Source organism: Charadrius vociferus, unplaced genomic scaffold, assembly GCF_000708025.1.
Source record: "Charadrius vociferus isolate BGI_N301 unplaced genomic scaffold, ASM70802v2 scaffold308, whole genome shotgun sequence".
In the NCBI taxonomy this organism is placed as follows: domain Eukaryota; kingdom Metazoa; phylum Chordata; class Aves; order Charadriiformes; family Charadriidae; genus Charadrius; species Charadrius vociferus.
Genome location: NW_009649929.1, coordinates 1,294,570 through 1,311,210, shown reverse-complemented (window position 1 = coordinate 1,311,210; position 16,641 = coordinate 1,294,570). Strand labels below are relative to the sequence as shown.

The 16,641-nt window shown below is 41.0% G+C and overlaps 1 protein-coding gene across 1 annotated transcript in view; it reads right to left on the bottom strand.

Moving 5' to 3' along the window:
• The window catches only part of KCNH5 (potassium voltage-gated channel, subfamily H (eag-related), member 5), a 150,464-nt gene that overhangs the window by 109,193 nt on the left and 24,630 nt on the right, over positions 1–16,641 (bottom strand). Inside the window, exons 4-5 of the mRNA XM_009891202.1 lie at positions 13,365–13,480; positions 9,109–9,501 (exon numbers count right to left, since the gene is read on the bottom strand). Of these exons, the coding sequence (XP_009889504.1) occupies positions 9,109–9,501; positions 13,365–13,480 (509 nt within the window). The remainder of the gene's footprint in view (positions 1–9,108; positions 9,502–13,364; positions 13,481–16,641) is intronic.

The following is a 16,641-nucleotide window of genomic DNA, read 5'->3' as shown; positions in this document are numbered from 1 at the left end:
GAACGATTGAGATAAATCAAAATGCAATCAGTGCAGCAATAGGTTTGCTAAGCCGAGGCTAGCTGGGATCTAGCCAGGTTTTCCTGATAGCTTTCTCTGATAACAACCCCCATTTTCCAAACAAAGGAAATGCAGTATTTCAGTAGTGCAAGGGGGGAAATTATTAGGAAACACACAGAAAACAGGGACCACAACTGGGATTGTAAGGTGACTAACCTGTGAAAAGGATGGCAAAATGGAAACCATTAAAAGCAAGTCTCGTAAGGGTTACAAGTGGCGACTCTCTGCGATTTCATTAGTTTCTTAGTGAAGTAAGCAGAAATATTATATGGTCACAAAATCTGCTGACCTTTGGAACACACCGTCAGTGCAAAGAATAATGGGGTGGGAATAAAGGAAAATGGGATAAAGCTTCACAGTACAGAGTCTCAAGGTATCCATTACAGGGCAAATTAACAAACATTTCTACAAGTACAAAGATCTTTAGCTGAAGATTACTGAGAAAAAGGAATATTTGGGTATATGGGTTAATCCCACAGTGACTCAGAGCAATCAGTGGGTTGCACTCACAAGAGAGGTTAATCCAGTTCCCGGATGGATCAGTTGAGTGTTTCCACCATCAAGAGGAATAGCCAAACCCCAATTACAAAGCAAAGATTAATTCTCCACCTGGAGTAATATGTACAGCTCTGCCCTAAAGAGAGGTACTCAAACTCAACTCTGTGCAGAGAGAGGCAACTGGAATGGCCAAGAAAATGTTCATAAAATTTCACAATGAGGTTTCTATACAAGATCGGTTTGCTTAGATTAAGAAAAGGAAAACGTGTGTTTATGCAGGGGGGGTTGGGGGGGATGACTGTTCTTTCTAAGCACATCAAGGAGATAAACATGGGGGAAGGAAAAGAAATATTTAACCATGAAGGCTGGCACGGGGACAAATGCACAGACTGCAAATCAAGACAGATTTGCAGACACCATGAGTTAAGGCGGATTTTGACCAGTTTATGGGAAGGATGGTATCATGAACCTGCCCACCACAGCCAATAACCCAGTGACTCAAAAGATCCCTGTGAGTTTTACCCCTATTATTTTTTTCTGCTTTTGTTTTTGTCCTTTGAAAAGTCAAAGTGAGGCAAATACAGTCGCAAGGGGAGGATGCATCTCATCTCAGCCTAAACTATACTCTGGAGGGGTCTGCATCTGAGCTAGTCACACTAACATGTCATTACAGTCAATGGTGAGAAATAGGCATTTTAGGACAGGTGACGGCTCTGACCTATTTTGGAGATGCATCTTAGAACACGAAGAGCCATAGCCTGAATTTTCTTGTATCTCCTTGTGGACTATACCTGGCCCTGTGTTTCATCAAATGAATCCCATGCTCAGTACGTTTTGAAATACAGTCCAAATACTTTCTTTAAAGAAGCATGTGCAAAACTTTCATTACCTTTCCCTCACCAGAAGCAGTTATACATAAAAATTTCACCCAAACAATTGTGTAAAGTCAAGGTACAACTCAGCATTTGCTGTTGAAGCAGTGAAAACGGCACCATTTTTGTAAACCTTGAGCAACCTTCACTCAGCAGTTGTTACATGCTGGTACACAACCTAAAAGAAAACAAAGCGTCTACAGATTTTGGGGAGAAACTGAAACAGTGAGTCTTGCCAACATGAGCGAGTGAGCCTGCAAGCGCATATCCAGAAGGTATTACTCTGCGCAGTGCAAGAGGAGTATCCAGGAGTATGTATAGACTGTTCGAAATTTAACCAGCACATCATTCCGAAAAGAAAATTTTGAGCTTAGCTACTTAAATAGAGCTTAGCTCTAAAATCCCTGGTTAGCTCCTTAATGCTTCTTTACTGAAGTTAATGTTAAAATAAATCTTCCTACATATCTCAGAAACCCTTCTTTTTAGATAAACAATTAATGTAATAAAGTTGCATAGATACAAATCAAAATGCCGGAATGAGAAAAGTAAAAAAGCAATATTTCTGATTTATCACCACTTTAAGAACTAGATTTAGGGTTGCATTCAATTATGTAAATCCACACAGGAGTGAGGGTCTTTGCTTCCGCACAAACTATCTAGATCCTGGGTCCAGATACAAGCAGACCCCATACAATACTTGACCCTGCAGCACTGGTAGCAATGGCAGTAGTGACTGCACCGAGCACAAAATTGAATCCTTCAAGCAAAATGAAGTAGGTTTCCTCATACAGCTCTGAAAGCTTGAGATAAATCTCTGCTTGAGATTTATCTTTTTTTTTTTTTCCAGGAGAATGTGGGAACTTTTCTTTTTTGTTTTCCCCCTAACACAAGTGTCAATAAGCAATAACTTTATAAATAAACTTCTAGTAAATTGTTTATGGCACAACTATACAATGCAATAAATTTCAAACAGTGAATAACTGAGTTTATAAAAAGAAGGGCGATTTCAAAATATTTCTTCTAGATTCAAGTTAAGAGGGATGTGGCATCTTGCACTATTTATTTGTTAGTGCATCAGCGTGCCCAACCAGGGAGAAAAGAGAATTATATCATAAAATCTGGTAATTTTAACTTACTTAGGGAAGGTGGACAGAGGATGAGACAGAAGGGAGAGAAAGGTGTGTCACATCGGTTGGGACAGCTTCTGAGCAGGACACTGAACTTAGCTGATAGTTTAACACCAGCAACAAACTATAAGTTTCTTACGTCAATACAGGAATTAAAAGAGAATAAATATCTGGAGGGAGTAACCTGAGCTGCAGTGTTTCTGCAAATACTTCTGGAACTACACATCCACCTGATGCCAAGGGGTAGACATAACACCAACCCAGTCTTGATCAAAGTACTCACAGCAAGTTACAAGGCTTTCTTGCTGGTAAAAGGTTGCTAATTCTGATGTTAGCCATGCAGTTAGTTTCTCCAGGGCTGTACCTTGGCTCCATTTTGTGCAGAGCAACTGCCCATCCCTAAGCCCATGACTCTTTTCCTCTCATTGACGGCTGAGTACAGCAATCTCAGTAATGTGGATTTGCGCTACTCCCATCAGCATTATTTCAGCGAGTATCTGACCGGATTATTCAATTACCTCGTCTCCTTTGTAAGCCTTCCTGTCCTTTGTGAGCAAAAGGATCACGCAGGACTCAAGCTTCCCTTGAAAGTACTCCATGCACAATTTGCCCCAACTGGACTCTGCTTCACTTAATACGGCTCTGACTAAAGATTGGATTTAAATGGCTTGTACCCAACATCTGCTTCCCAGTAATACATACAACACTTTTTTTTTTTTAAAAAAAAAAGGGGGGGGTAGGAGGGAAAGGCCACTGAGACATATAATTAAAGTTCAGCATGCCATAATCCGCATCAAAGCAGTGCAGCACAAGGCCACCAGGTCACATCCATCTCATGGGACAACCCTGCCTGCCCGCCCTCCCAACACCCCCCTTCATCAGCTCCAGTTCAGGCCTTTCCTTTCACAAGTTGCCCCTCACATCAAGATGACATTAATGTGTCTCCACAGGGGAAGCTGCAGAAGTATCCCAGATTTTGTACAGCATTACAAAAGCTGGTAATTAAACAGTGGCATAACTCAAATAAAACCTTAGCTTGAATAAAAGCTAAAGAGCCAGGGTGCAATTCTGCAACAAAGTGTGATAGGGGTGACAGGGGCGAATATGGCCGACCATCTGTATAATATATGCCTAAGGTGGATACATTTATATTTGGACACCGTAACCAAGCCACTGCACTATTATATCGCAGTTCTCTGCACACTACAGCAGGATGACAGTATTCTTCACATTTTAATTGCCTTCTGACTGCATAACAAAAGGGAAAATGCCAGGCCAAGTGCATCTGTTGTTATACTGCTAGGAGTTTTCATCATAGTTTAACACTTGGCTGCACCAGGGATTTAGTTCTGGGAATTATTTTCTCCATGTCAGACACCTAGATTTAAGAAAGGTAGCTAGCCATAGACTATTTCAGAGCCAAAGCCACATTCTTGAAACACACCGATTTATCTTCACCTTGCATATGACACTCAGACTGGGGTCCCTCAGCCCTTCTTCAAATACTGCTGGTAAAGGGAATGTTTGCAGTAAAGCACTGCAGATGTGAATATGGCTAAACTAGTTGTATCAGCTTTTATTTGCTTTCAATTTACAGACATTGCTCTTTTAGTTGCTATTAATTGCAGTGATGCAAAGACGTTTCTGCCACCGCTGAAACAGATCTATAATAGTAATTAAAAGAAGATTACAATTACAAGGATTCCACGCCTTAATATGTCCTGCACAGATCACTAAATTTTAAAGGCCGTTGGGTCATGTAGTCTTACATTATTAAACAACAGACATAGAACTTCAGAATTTTAGGTCATTTAAATTTGTCTGCTTTCACTTCCAGCCAGTGGCTCATGAAAACTAATTTTTGCAGAAAGGATGATCTTTTATACAACTCATTTGAACACCATCTATTTGGCTATCTGTGTGTACCATCCTGACATCTGGTCCCATTCTTTGCAATATGTGCCATGTCATTTTAGGGCCATGTTTCTGGCAGAGATGAGATTAAGCTTCTAGGTTTTGTTTCATTACAAACTCAGAAAATCATGAATCTCAGTGAAAATTCCCAGAAAAGAAAAAAAAACCCAAAACCACATCACTATTTTTCCAAATAGAAAAGGGGGCTTTTTCAGCTGTATTTAACACTTAATTTGTGGAAGCATCTTCCATTTGGCCAAAAGCTTGTCCATCCACCTAGTCTTGGGAATATTTATTCTATATACTAATTTACAGAGGCTCAAAAAGAGTCCTCAGCAGCACTGTATCAGTTTGCCTCTACCTGGGTGTGGGTACCTGAGGTCCTTCCAGCTCCAGGTACTCTCCCAATTGCACATCTCCATGTGTGGACAAGAGCCAAGCACCTGCACAACACCTTGGTTTCCCTGGGATGCAAATCCATGCGTTCGGTCTTAAACGGGGTTGTAGAATGGTTTGACCATATCTGAACAAGCAACGGGATCGGTGTCTTCAGGCACACTGTAAACCCAACTGCTGACAATTTCAGCACAGTGTGACTCTGATAATCGTGACTTGTATGGAATCGATGGTTACCCATGCTACAAACAACCTTTCAGTAGCCCAGACTGACAGAGGCTGGATATTTATCTCTCTCTAGTAGGCCAAACACATATAAAGGCTAAGCCTTAAGGTAACATAATTCTCTAGCTTCAAAAGTAGGGAGTCATAATTTCAGAAATGTAAGTGACAGTGCATACACCAATGGAAAGAGTTGTTACATACAGCTAAGTACTCAGGGAAAAAATTGGAATCAGTACAAGTGACATGCAGCTCCAAGACAAAAATCAAACTTCCAGCCTAGTAACAATGGGAAATTCATGTGACCAACATCTTTGGATCCAAACACCATATCCCCCATTACTCCAAACTTTTTTTCTTTTTTCTTTTTTCTTTTTTTTTTTTTTTTAATTTAAAAGAAGAGACAGACAGACATGCACTTTTGGACTAAATCTGGAGAACTCTTCTGCTTTTTAAAAAAAAAAAAAAAAAATCAACCTAGTTTCAGAGACTCTGAGCACACACATTCCATTCTGGTTCATACCTTGAATATTGGCTGGATTCTGCAGTATGTTTTATAGTGTCCCTTCTCACACTTATATATACGAAAGGTCTTCTGTATGGCTTTGGTTTAGCCAGAATCTATTCAGTGCAAGTAATGTTTCCCAATTAGAAAAGATGCCATGCATCTTTCTGATTTCTAGGACTATCATCCTACCAATTTTCTTAAATAAAGTACATATCCCACTAAGGATTCCACTTTCCTCTCTCTTAGCTCAGTTTTTCTCCAGCCTATTTTACCTTGTTTTCCTCCCCTTTCAATACCACTTAGCCACTTAATTCCTCATCCATCACATCAATTTGGATCACTCTCTGCTGTGCAAGGTATCTCCATCTCTCTCATTATCTTACCTTTCCCCCTCCTTGTCATACATCCAAATCCCCCTGAGCAGACTGTAACAGCTTGGCTCTGTAACTCCAGGCATGGAAACCTACACCTCTAATTCTGCTTCAAATCATCTTAATCCTCCCCAATTCTCAATTTGTCTGTCATAATCCTTTTCATCATATCCTTCTACTGAGGCTCTGCATCAACTCAACAACAAAATAACTTTGATTTGCAGTCATGTTTGCCTCAGGTGGGAATTTCACAAGACTTCAGTCTCAGCCTAATGTTGTCCATGATGGAAATGACACTGTTCCTACTCCGGTCAAAACTAACTGCCTTTGAAGAACTCCAACCCTCAGTAAGAAAATTCACATTTCCTTTTCTCAAATTCCTTTTTTTTAATCTCTTGATTTATGTCTTTAATTCTGACATTATAAAATAGCACTCACGTGCATAAGGCATCTTATACAATGACTCAGCAGCCTCTGCATAAGCACCTTCAAGCACCTATATCACATATAGCAGTCCACCTCTGCAACGGAGAGATGCAAACCTAAACTTCCTTGGCCGTATCCTTCTTTATGCCTGAGAGACCTGCCCATAGGGAGGAAAAGAAACTGCCTGCAATGCTGTCTCCTGCTACTCACCTCGTTCCTTAACAACTAACAAAAGTGCATTTGCTGCTTTATGTGGAAAAAAAGAGGGATGGAGGGGGGGAAACAAAAGAAATTTGGAAAGTCATCTTTCACTCAGCTGGCTTTTAGCGCTATGCACTCTGATTTGGGTCCATCCTTCGCCACCATACGAAGAACTCAAAGAGCACCAGGACCTGCCCCCAGGGTCTTAACCACTGAGCTCTGTTTTTCTATTAACTTCTGAAATGCCACAATCACCAACTTTAGTGCTAAAGACAAATGTTCTTATCCAACACCCAGGGCCAAGACAAAGAGCTAAACCCCACCAATATCAAGAGCTAAAAGAACTGTTCTCTCTCCTACTTGCCTTAAGGAGGAAACACTCACCTTCTAATGAGACATACTTTCCTTTTAATCAATCAGAATATTTCTTCTAAATTAAGCTTATCAATTTACTACAGTGTTTGAGCACACTGCTGCTAGTGGGCCAAGAAGTTAAATCCCAGAAAAGTACCACCAGTTAAAATAAATGTTAAAAACTAAATGAAGATAAGGAGCATTAATAACTACAACTAACCAGAACACACCAACCAGCTCAGAAGACTTAACTGTCACAAATGAAGACATATCAAAAAAAAAAAAAAAAATCTCCCCTGGAAGACAGAGAAAAGGGAAAATGCAGACCCAAGGAAGAAAGACTGACTGTTTACGTACCTGTTTTCAAAATCACTTCAATTCTTTTCAGGCACTAGGGAAAACTGGAGTTGGAAGGATTTGAAATCAAGTACATAAGCAGTAACACTCCAATGTCTGCTGGAGGGTCCAGGGCCATAAAACACCATTTCATGAGAAAGAAATGTTACTATTGGTTCTCTTACTAAAAAGGAGTTGGTATTTCATTTGTTTGAAGGCAAATGATATCAGATCTAGGATCACTGGAGCTCATGATACCTTGCTATTGTTATGACATTTTGGTTAAAGTTCGCCACTCTAAGTATGTCTCAATTATAATTCACAATGCCACTGATTCTCTTCACTGTCACAAATATTGCAGATGGTTTACTTCCCATCTATATGTTAGAGAAAGAGGGTAAGCTCATTGCTTAAATCTGTATTGCTTGGGCACAGAAATTTTCTGTTTGTTTTACATACTAAAGCACAAAAATCTGGAGAAAACACTGCATTTTTATAAAGATCAGGTTTCTCTTAGTCTGAAACTGGTTATCTTAAAAAGCTGTATTATATTTACAACCTTGATAATACCACCTCCTTACACAGCCTGACTGTACAACCTGCTTCCAGACGGGCAGCCCTCATATGATCTTGAATTTAAGCTGCAAGTATTATCACTTCTGTCATATTTGCTATAAATAAAATGGAACAATGTCAAAAGACGTCTCAGCACAGAGACCAGGGTGGAATTTTAAAGGAGCTCTATGAAATCTGTACCAAAGTCTGTATTAAAAAGTGAGAATGTAGATTTTTACATAGTGAGGATATATAACTGGAGAATTTGAGAATTAAGAAAAAATAAATAAAATAAAATAAAACAAAAAAAAACCCAAAACCACACTTAATGTTGTTCTAAGAAAAAACTGTTAAAATGTTAAAAAATGAAGAGAGGCTTTTTCATCTCTTTATGGCCCTAAAGATAAAAGGCTCTAGCGAAAAAATATAACAAGTCCTAATGCCATTATAGTTGCATTTTAATAATGAATTTTCTCTGCACTGACTTTTGAATGCATTATTTGTCGTAGTTATTGCTTGTTTTCTCTATTATCTTAGGCTGCAAGCTCAATTTCGTAAATGTTAATACATTTAGCAGTTAAAAAGCTTTAATTCAGCGTCCATTTAAGATATTTATGTTCTCTCTCCTCAAACAGTTTCTAAAATTCCAGCAATAGCTGAAGAACTGTTTAATAAAATGGAGATTAATCTCCCTCTCAATCAGACATTTAAAAAGACATCACCAAAAAAAGAAAATTACAGCATGGTTCAAAAAAGTAATCCTAGGGCAGGATTTTGAAACTGCTCATTCAGAGGCATTCTCTACTTTTGTATAAGTCAGTGGCAAATTTGCCACCACCTTCAGCCAAAGCAGATAGAAAGTTTTGATTATGTATGTCAAGCCATATTAGTCTGGCCTGCAATGGATTAGGACTGCTTAAAGGCAATCACTGGGTCTGAGCTGGAAAGAGAGGGCTGTGGCTGGGGGACATCCCAAGTGGTCCAGCCCATTTTGACATGGACACGCAACAGTGCTTTTGGATGGCAAGCAAGTGATTTTTAAACCCACATCCGTTAATGTAACACATCCACACATGGTACTGAAATCACAAGACACCTCTTCTCCAACACGGGAATGCTGCATAGGTAAAGCCCAGCAGCTTAAGGCCACCCCTGCATATTTGCACAGAGCTTCAGTTGTCTCTTAATTCTGCCAGATGCCTGGGAGCACGTTCCTAAATTAATTCCTAATTAAAACAATCCTTTTGAGGTGGACTACAATCACTTACCTCGTCCACATTCTCAAAGGCATTGATGATGTCATACGGTAAACAGGACAGAAGATCAATCACAAACCACGTTTTCAGGTAGTTCATCCTTATGAGTTTGGGATCAGATATAACCTCTCCACCAGGGCCAACAAAGGTTGTATGAAAGTTCAAAACAATGTCAACCAGAAAAATAACGTCCACGACACTGTCCAGCACAAGCCAGGCAATGTTGTTCTGTTTTGTCTTGAAGGAGACATTATACGGAACCATAATTGCTGTGTAGAAGGTTAAAATTAAGATGACCCAGTCCCAAGTAGTCTTAAAAGCACAATAGTGTAGTATAATGTGTGGTGGAGTCTTTGGAGCTTCTTGCTTGTACTGAGGAAGAATATCAGATCCCAGCTGAAGAACCTGTAAAAGGCAGAAAAGCAAATGTTACTGTTTCCAATAAATATGATCCAATAAGGGGTCTTAAGGATTTCTGTAAGGAGTAGCACAAAGACGGGACTGTGTTCATGGGACATTGCAAGTCAACCCGCCGTTTCTAAATTATCTGATTTATTAAGAATGTGTGGAGGCAGCTATCACTCAATGAATGGGAGCAGCAGAGAATCTAAGGATATTATTGCAAAAAGGGAGGTCTTTGCAGATGGACTGAGATAAAACCATGAGAACAGCAAGGGCAGGGAGGCTCCATAAACAGGTTGTGGGTACTGCCACACCAGCTTATTCTCTACAGTTATGAACATGAGTATTCATTCATATGTGGAAGTGTTACAAGACTAATCCTTCAAGCCTGACCTCTTTTTTAAACCATCGCTGAGCCAGAACAATACCCTATCAAAGGTAAACCAGACTTCAGCCTTGCTGGCTGACCTCCTAAAATGAAGCACTGCGTGCACAATTTCTCCCCTAACACCCTGGCAATATCATGCTTCGTTCTCATTTTCTTCAAAAAGTTGTTCCTTTTACAAGCTTAATATCACTAGTGGGTTCTCTTTTATTTCTTGTAATTATTTTTCTTTTCTTTTTTGCATATGACTATAATCTTCTGCATGCGTACTTTTGTAAAATGTGGAACTGGAAGCACTGCAAAGGAATCAAGCCAATTCACTTAAGACATTCCTCCCAGCTAATCTAATTACCTCTTATCTCGGTCCAACACAAGAAACAAAAAACAAAGGAACTCACAACATGGCAATATATTGCACTGACAACTGAAAGACTCATGTGTATTTTGAAACTAATAACACCTTTTACATTTGGGGATCTCAAGTCTGTATGGGATAAAATAAATAATTCCAGCAACTTTAAAACTCATTTGAGCCCTACACCTGTCGCATATTGGAGCTGATGCAACATATTTGCAGGGACAGTTGGATTGCAAATAGAAGTCCCATATGTGTAAAAATGATCAAACGCAGGATGCTTCCTCGATAAAGAGGAGTAAATGGCTCTAAATAAACAGCACAACAAATAAGAATATGAACTCAAGTACCACAGATATGAACCCTCCATTAATTCTTTGCAGTCTTATTTTTAAGATGAGAAAGCTGTTACTGAGATCAGACAGTAAAAGTCTGGCTCTACTGAAAATACATTTTTCAGAAGTCACTGAGGGACAACAGCAGCAGCCTCTCTCACTCTGTGTTGGCAGATGTGGCTTCCCAACGTATCTCATCTGGCCCAACGTCAGGCCGCAACCTGATGGGATGCAAGCCTGCTTCTGCCTACCTGTTCCGACCCTCCCTAAGGCCAGACTTAGCAATCACAACCTGTAAGGAAAGCCAGTTAAACTGGTAAGTTTAAAAACTAACTTATTGTTACATTAGTTAGCTATTTGTTTTCTACAGAGCCCATTGAGTTGCACAGATTTATCCTGTGGCCAGAAAACCACTAGAGCCACTACACAGGCAGCAGTGAAAGTACAGCAGAGATCTCCAGGAGACTATGGCTGCTCCCTTTGCCAACAGCCTCGTATCACACCAGCTTTGGTGTAACACAAAGCCATGTGTTGAGCTGCAGCTGAACAACAATGCATGCTGAGCAGTGTGGTCCCAATGACACTCGTCAGAGACCCTCACAGATGACAAACCCCTGGTGAGACCCATAAAAATATCAACCTCCAGGTGTCCCCTCCCCAATGACCAGGACAAGACTCTAACAGCATTCCTATAACTAACCAACGGGCAAGCTTCATCTGGCCACTGCAGCACACTGAACTCACTGGTGAAACCACGGATCCTTCCCTGGAATAAAAGCAATGATCGATACAGTCATTTTTTCACAGCAGCCTTTGTGCAAATCCATGAAACTTCTTTCAATGCCAAAATTGTTCCCTGCATTTAACACACCATTTTGGCTTTGACTCATAATCTGGTCATTATCTCCTGTTATCTCTTTGGACTTATCTGTGGTCAACACTACTGTCACGATAAATCAGGACTGGGACTTCTTTCCTTGGTTTCTCCAGACCTATTTGTTCCCTGCCTTGTTCACCAGGGCAGGAGCTGGAAATAGCCTCACTCTGGTTGGAATAATAAGCTACTTAGGGCTCAAGCCCATGAACATATGCTTGATAGTTCCCTATGCCTCTGGTGGTGTAGTGCTTAGGAACTCCCATGATACTGCAAAGCATAATTATTATTCTTAACATAATATCATGCTGAGTTTGACATGGTGAGTGGGTGGCAAGTGGCTGTGGAGACCACTGAACTATAATGATTATTTCTTTCATGCTGCATGAATTTTTAATTTTAAACCACTAAAGAATACACAGTATCTTGTTAGTCAGCTGCACTCATCACAGACTCTCTGAATTATTCTTGTATACAACTAATGAAAATGGCTGATAACTCTTAAGCCTGATAAAGGTGGGCAGTACGTCCTGCAAGGGATGAGCTGTGATGATAACGCTCCTCCTCAGACAAAGTAGAAAATGGGGCCTGTACAGCGATGGTGTACCTCCAGTCAGTCTGCATTTCTCACAGCACTTTGCCTACAAAGCACTTTGCAGCTCTAAACGATTTTTAAGACAGGAGGTTGCACACTCTCCAAGCAACCTATTCCTGAGAACAACCTTCTCACTTACACGAGCTTTTCCTCCTGCCTGATCTAAATCTTCCTTGCTGTGACTCAATGCTGTTCCTTTTTCTCTAGCTGTAGTGGTTCTGGTGAACAATTTTCTCCCTCATTCTATGCAATTGCTTTAGACTTATTTGAATATTGTTACCATATCTTCTCCAGTCTTCCCTTCTCTAGACTAAATCAATAATGCATATAACTGGATTTACAGAACACTGAAATGTCATGAATTAGAAAAGCAAGATGTGAGAGTAACTCATCAGTTATCCAAGCTATTGGTATGGGATAATTCAAGGGAAAACATCACACTGCCAACAGCTGAAAACTGTGTGTTTCCATTCCTATTTTAATTTAAGTAGAGTGTTTATTATTAAAGTCCACTAAACTCAGAAAGGGAACGAAAAAAAACCCAACATTTAAAGCTGTTACCAGTTCTTAGCATCAAACCCAGGACAAGCTCTCCGGCGCAAGGTGGCTAGGGCTGTCATTTTCACTAGCCCATATATTTTGACCATATATTTTTCATTACCAATGGACATGAAGATGAAAGCAGTACCTCTGTTTCATCAGTTAACCTGAAGGCATTCACTTGTTGCACCATCTGCACTGTTAAGGAGATGTTTGCAACCTGCCAAAGAGTTCATTTCATCAGTTTTGAAGAAAAAAATGATGAGAAGAATACTGCAGGAATGACTTTGCAAGAAAGTCAAGATTAAGGTATTTATGTAGTCAGTGTGCCTGTACAACCCCAGGGACCCAGAGAGGGATACTTCCAAAGAGTTTTCTCAAACAAATGCCATTTCCCCAGGAAAGTAAGCAACCATCCACAGAGCTCAAGAACATCAAGTCTGGTTCCATGTGGCTCTCAGACAGCACATGGAAGAGCACACTGTGCATAAGCGACAACCAGCAAACTGAGAATTGCATGCACTGAAACAGGGCAATGCAAGTAAAAGTGACCTATGGGGGCTGATTTCAGGATGGAAAGAGAGCGACCTGTCCCAGAAACGTGGGCTTGGCACATAGCACTGCTTTAGGATGAGCAGAGGAGAGGTTGAAAAAAATCAGAGCTGGGAAATATTTTCCTCTAAGAATATTATTTATTAATGGGAATTATGGCTTTCTTTCCCCCCCCGCCCCCACCTCTTCCTGCCTTACGAAGGGAGCAGGCTGGTGTCTGTCCCACTTACTTCGGCTAACCGGGAGTGTTTGTGCACCACCTCGGCCTTGTTCATCGGCGTTAGCTGCTGCAGGACGCTCCGGCTGTTCGTCAGGGCCCGCGTCAACCGAGCAAACTTTGTCCAACCTGCGGGAAAGAAGGAAATAGTGTCGGAAGTACTCAGACCTCATTCGTTGCAAATAAATCTCCTTTGTGTTCACTGATATTAAGTCTCAGGCTTGAATCGTTTCTCTAAATTGTGGCACAGAACAGCTCCAGGCTCCAGGCTTAAAGACCTTGCAAAGGAGGAAAAATACCGCTGCTTCAAGGCAACCACGAGTAAATCTGAGTAAAATCAAAATGCTCTGGCTCGTTCTTTCTTCTGCCTTTTGCAGACATTGTGTTAGAGGGATCACATTGTGCTTTCAGCCTTCTGGGGAGTTACTCTGCCGCTGAAATCTAATTCTAAGCCACTGAAGTTAATGCAAAGGCTTCCCAAGTCTGCAAATCCTGTTTCAAAGAACTGCATAACCTGCTGAAATAAAGCCCTCCCCAGCTACAGAAAGGCTCCTGCTGATTCAGAGCCACTGGAGCGGCCCCAAAAGTCTGATCCTTAGGTCTTTACTGTTTCTTGCCCCAACTACACTTCAGGGACAAAACTAAAACTTTTTTTTAAAAAAAAAAAAATCAGCAAAATTCAACACTGCATCAAGAACAATGCTTCAAACTAAAAAAAAAAAAAATCATTAAGACTTTAAAGACAGATTAAGCACTAATTTTAAATGGCATTAAGAAATGCATTTAGCTGTTAAACTAATGATAAACAGCTGTCTTAATGGTAGCTTGAGACCCACACACAGGGTTGCCCCTGGGGAATTTTTTCTGCAGCATTCAGAAAGGAGCAATCCAAGTTTGTTACTGACACCAGCACCAACCAGGGAACATGTCATCAAGTCATTCCTACTGGAAATACACCCATAGGTGACAGCTGGCATGGATGCGTCAATGGATGAGGTAGATGGGCGGTAGCAAAGAAAATGCCAGGGGTTTAAGCAGTGTAGCACCTTGGTGTCAAGCAGGAAAATTGAAAATTCAAATGTCTGCAGGAAGGAAATGCCTCCCCAAGAACACTGAAGGAGATGCGCAGCATTCAGTTTAGCCAGCTACAATCAGATATTTTACTACACAGGTGTTTATAAAACATCAAGTTATGGACAGGAAATGGGTTCAGGAGAAGACTTTTATTTAACTTGAATGCTGAGTAGGTGAAAATTGGGGGAAATGTCACATCTGAGAAAGGAAACACAACATTCCTATGTTACCTAGGTTTATTTTTAAATGCCTGTTGTCTGATAGGAGTCAGGGACTTGGAAATTTAAAGGAAGCACTGAGTAGGTAAAATGAAGAGCAGAGAACAGGCAAGACAATAAAACTTAAAAAAAAATAATTACAGTTTGGCTTTGCAATTTACCACATATATATCACATTCATACACATGTAAATTCATTGTTCATCGTTTAGCAATCAGAACAGATCTATATATCATGACACACAACGAGCACAGCACAAACCATTTGTGTCTGGCTATTTATATATGACCTCAAAAACACACATAAAAAATGCACTGTGAAAAGTTAAAAAATAGAAGTAATTTATTAACTTTTCAAATCTAAACCTTAACTGTGAACTTTGGATATGCCTCATGCTTCTCGAGCTTACAGGGATATTCAATTAGAAACATGCGCTTTCTGTTTTAAACAAGGTCAGAAGCGACTATAGTGATCCAAGTATGAACTATAAATTTATAGAAAAAATTCTTGTGGCTTTCTTTTTCCTAATTGTCTATAAAACTGTGGCAAGTAGACAGCTTTGAGACAGAAGTCAGAACTGCTCTTTATCTTTCTTAGCCAGTGATTTCAAAGAGCAAGCAAGCATGGCAAGAGCATCGTGACTGCTCTGCCCCGACATTTCTTGTAATTGCTGGAGGCCATGGTGCATCCAGACAATTGCTTTTTGCACGCTGAACCACGCTGCAAGAACCAGAGGAAAAGAGCAGTTCTCCTCTGGGAAGCAGTCACCCACCTCCAGACCCTGGGCAGGTACCTACACACACATCACAGTGTCTTCTTCCCCTGGAAAGACACTTCCCTTTGGTCCATGGGGATGAATCTGGGCCAGTCCTTTAGTTTGTCACCCTGCCCCACAGAGCTGATAAGAGAGTGACAGAAAGGTGCTCAGCAAAGCCAAACCACAGCCAAACTTGGATTCAGTCCTTAACACCCTCATTTGTCATATCTCAGCTTTGTCAGCTACTCCAACTCTGACAGGAACCTCATGAAGTTCAACAAGGAGAAGTGCAAAGTCCTGTACCTGAGGAGGAACAACCCCACGCATCAATTTATGCTGGGAGCCACCCAGATGGAAAGCAGCTTGGCAGAAAAGGACTCGGGGGTCCTGATGAACATGGCTGAACATGAGCCAGCAACGTGCCCATGCTGCAAAGAAGGAGAATGGTATCCTCGGCTGTATTAGACAAAGTATTGCCAGCAGGTCAAGGAAGGTCCTTCACCTCTATTCAGCATTGGTGAGGCCAGTCCTGAGCTCCTCAGTACAAGAGACAATGACATACTGAAGTGAGTCCAACAAAGGGCTGCAAAGATGATTAAGGGATTGGAGCATCTCTACTCTGAGGAAAGGCTGAGAGCTGGGACTGTTCAGCCTGGAGAAGAGAAGGCTTGCGGGGGGGAAGGGGGCGGGGAGGGTTTTGGATCTTATTAATGTATATAAATACCTGAAGGGAGGGTGCAAAGGGGACGGAGCCACGCTCTTTACAGTGGTGCCCAGTGACAGGACCAGATGCAATGGGCACAAAATGAAACACAGGAGATTGTCATCAGGAAACACCTTTTTACTCTGACAGTGACCGAGCACTGGCACAGGTTGCCCAGAGAGGTTGTGGAGTCTCCCTCCTTGAAGATATTCAAAAGCCGCATGGACATGGTCCTGGGAAACTGGCTGTAGGGGCCCTCCTTGAGCAGGGAGGTTGGACAAGATGACCTCCCGAGGTCCCTTCCAACCTCAAACATTCTGTGATTCTGTGACCCTTCTGATGGTTAATGATTCTGCGGTTTAGGGCATTGATCTGTACAGTGATTAGATGAGGATTTGGAGAAGAGTCAGGGGCTAGCAATGGTTGGAGATGGCTTCATGTAGCTATCCCTTCCTATGGTACTTCACAGGCTGAAAGACCCCACTCACAAAAATATGGGGTTTAAAAATGCCTCTCCTCTTACAAAAGCAAAATTGGT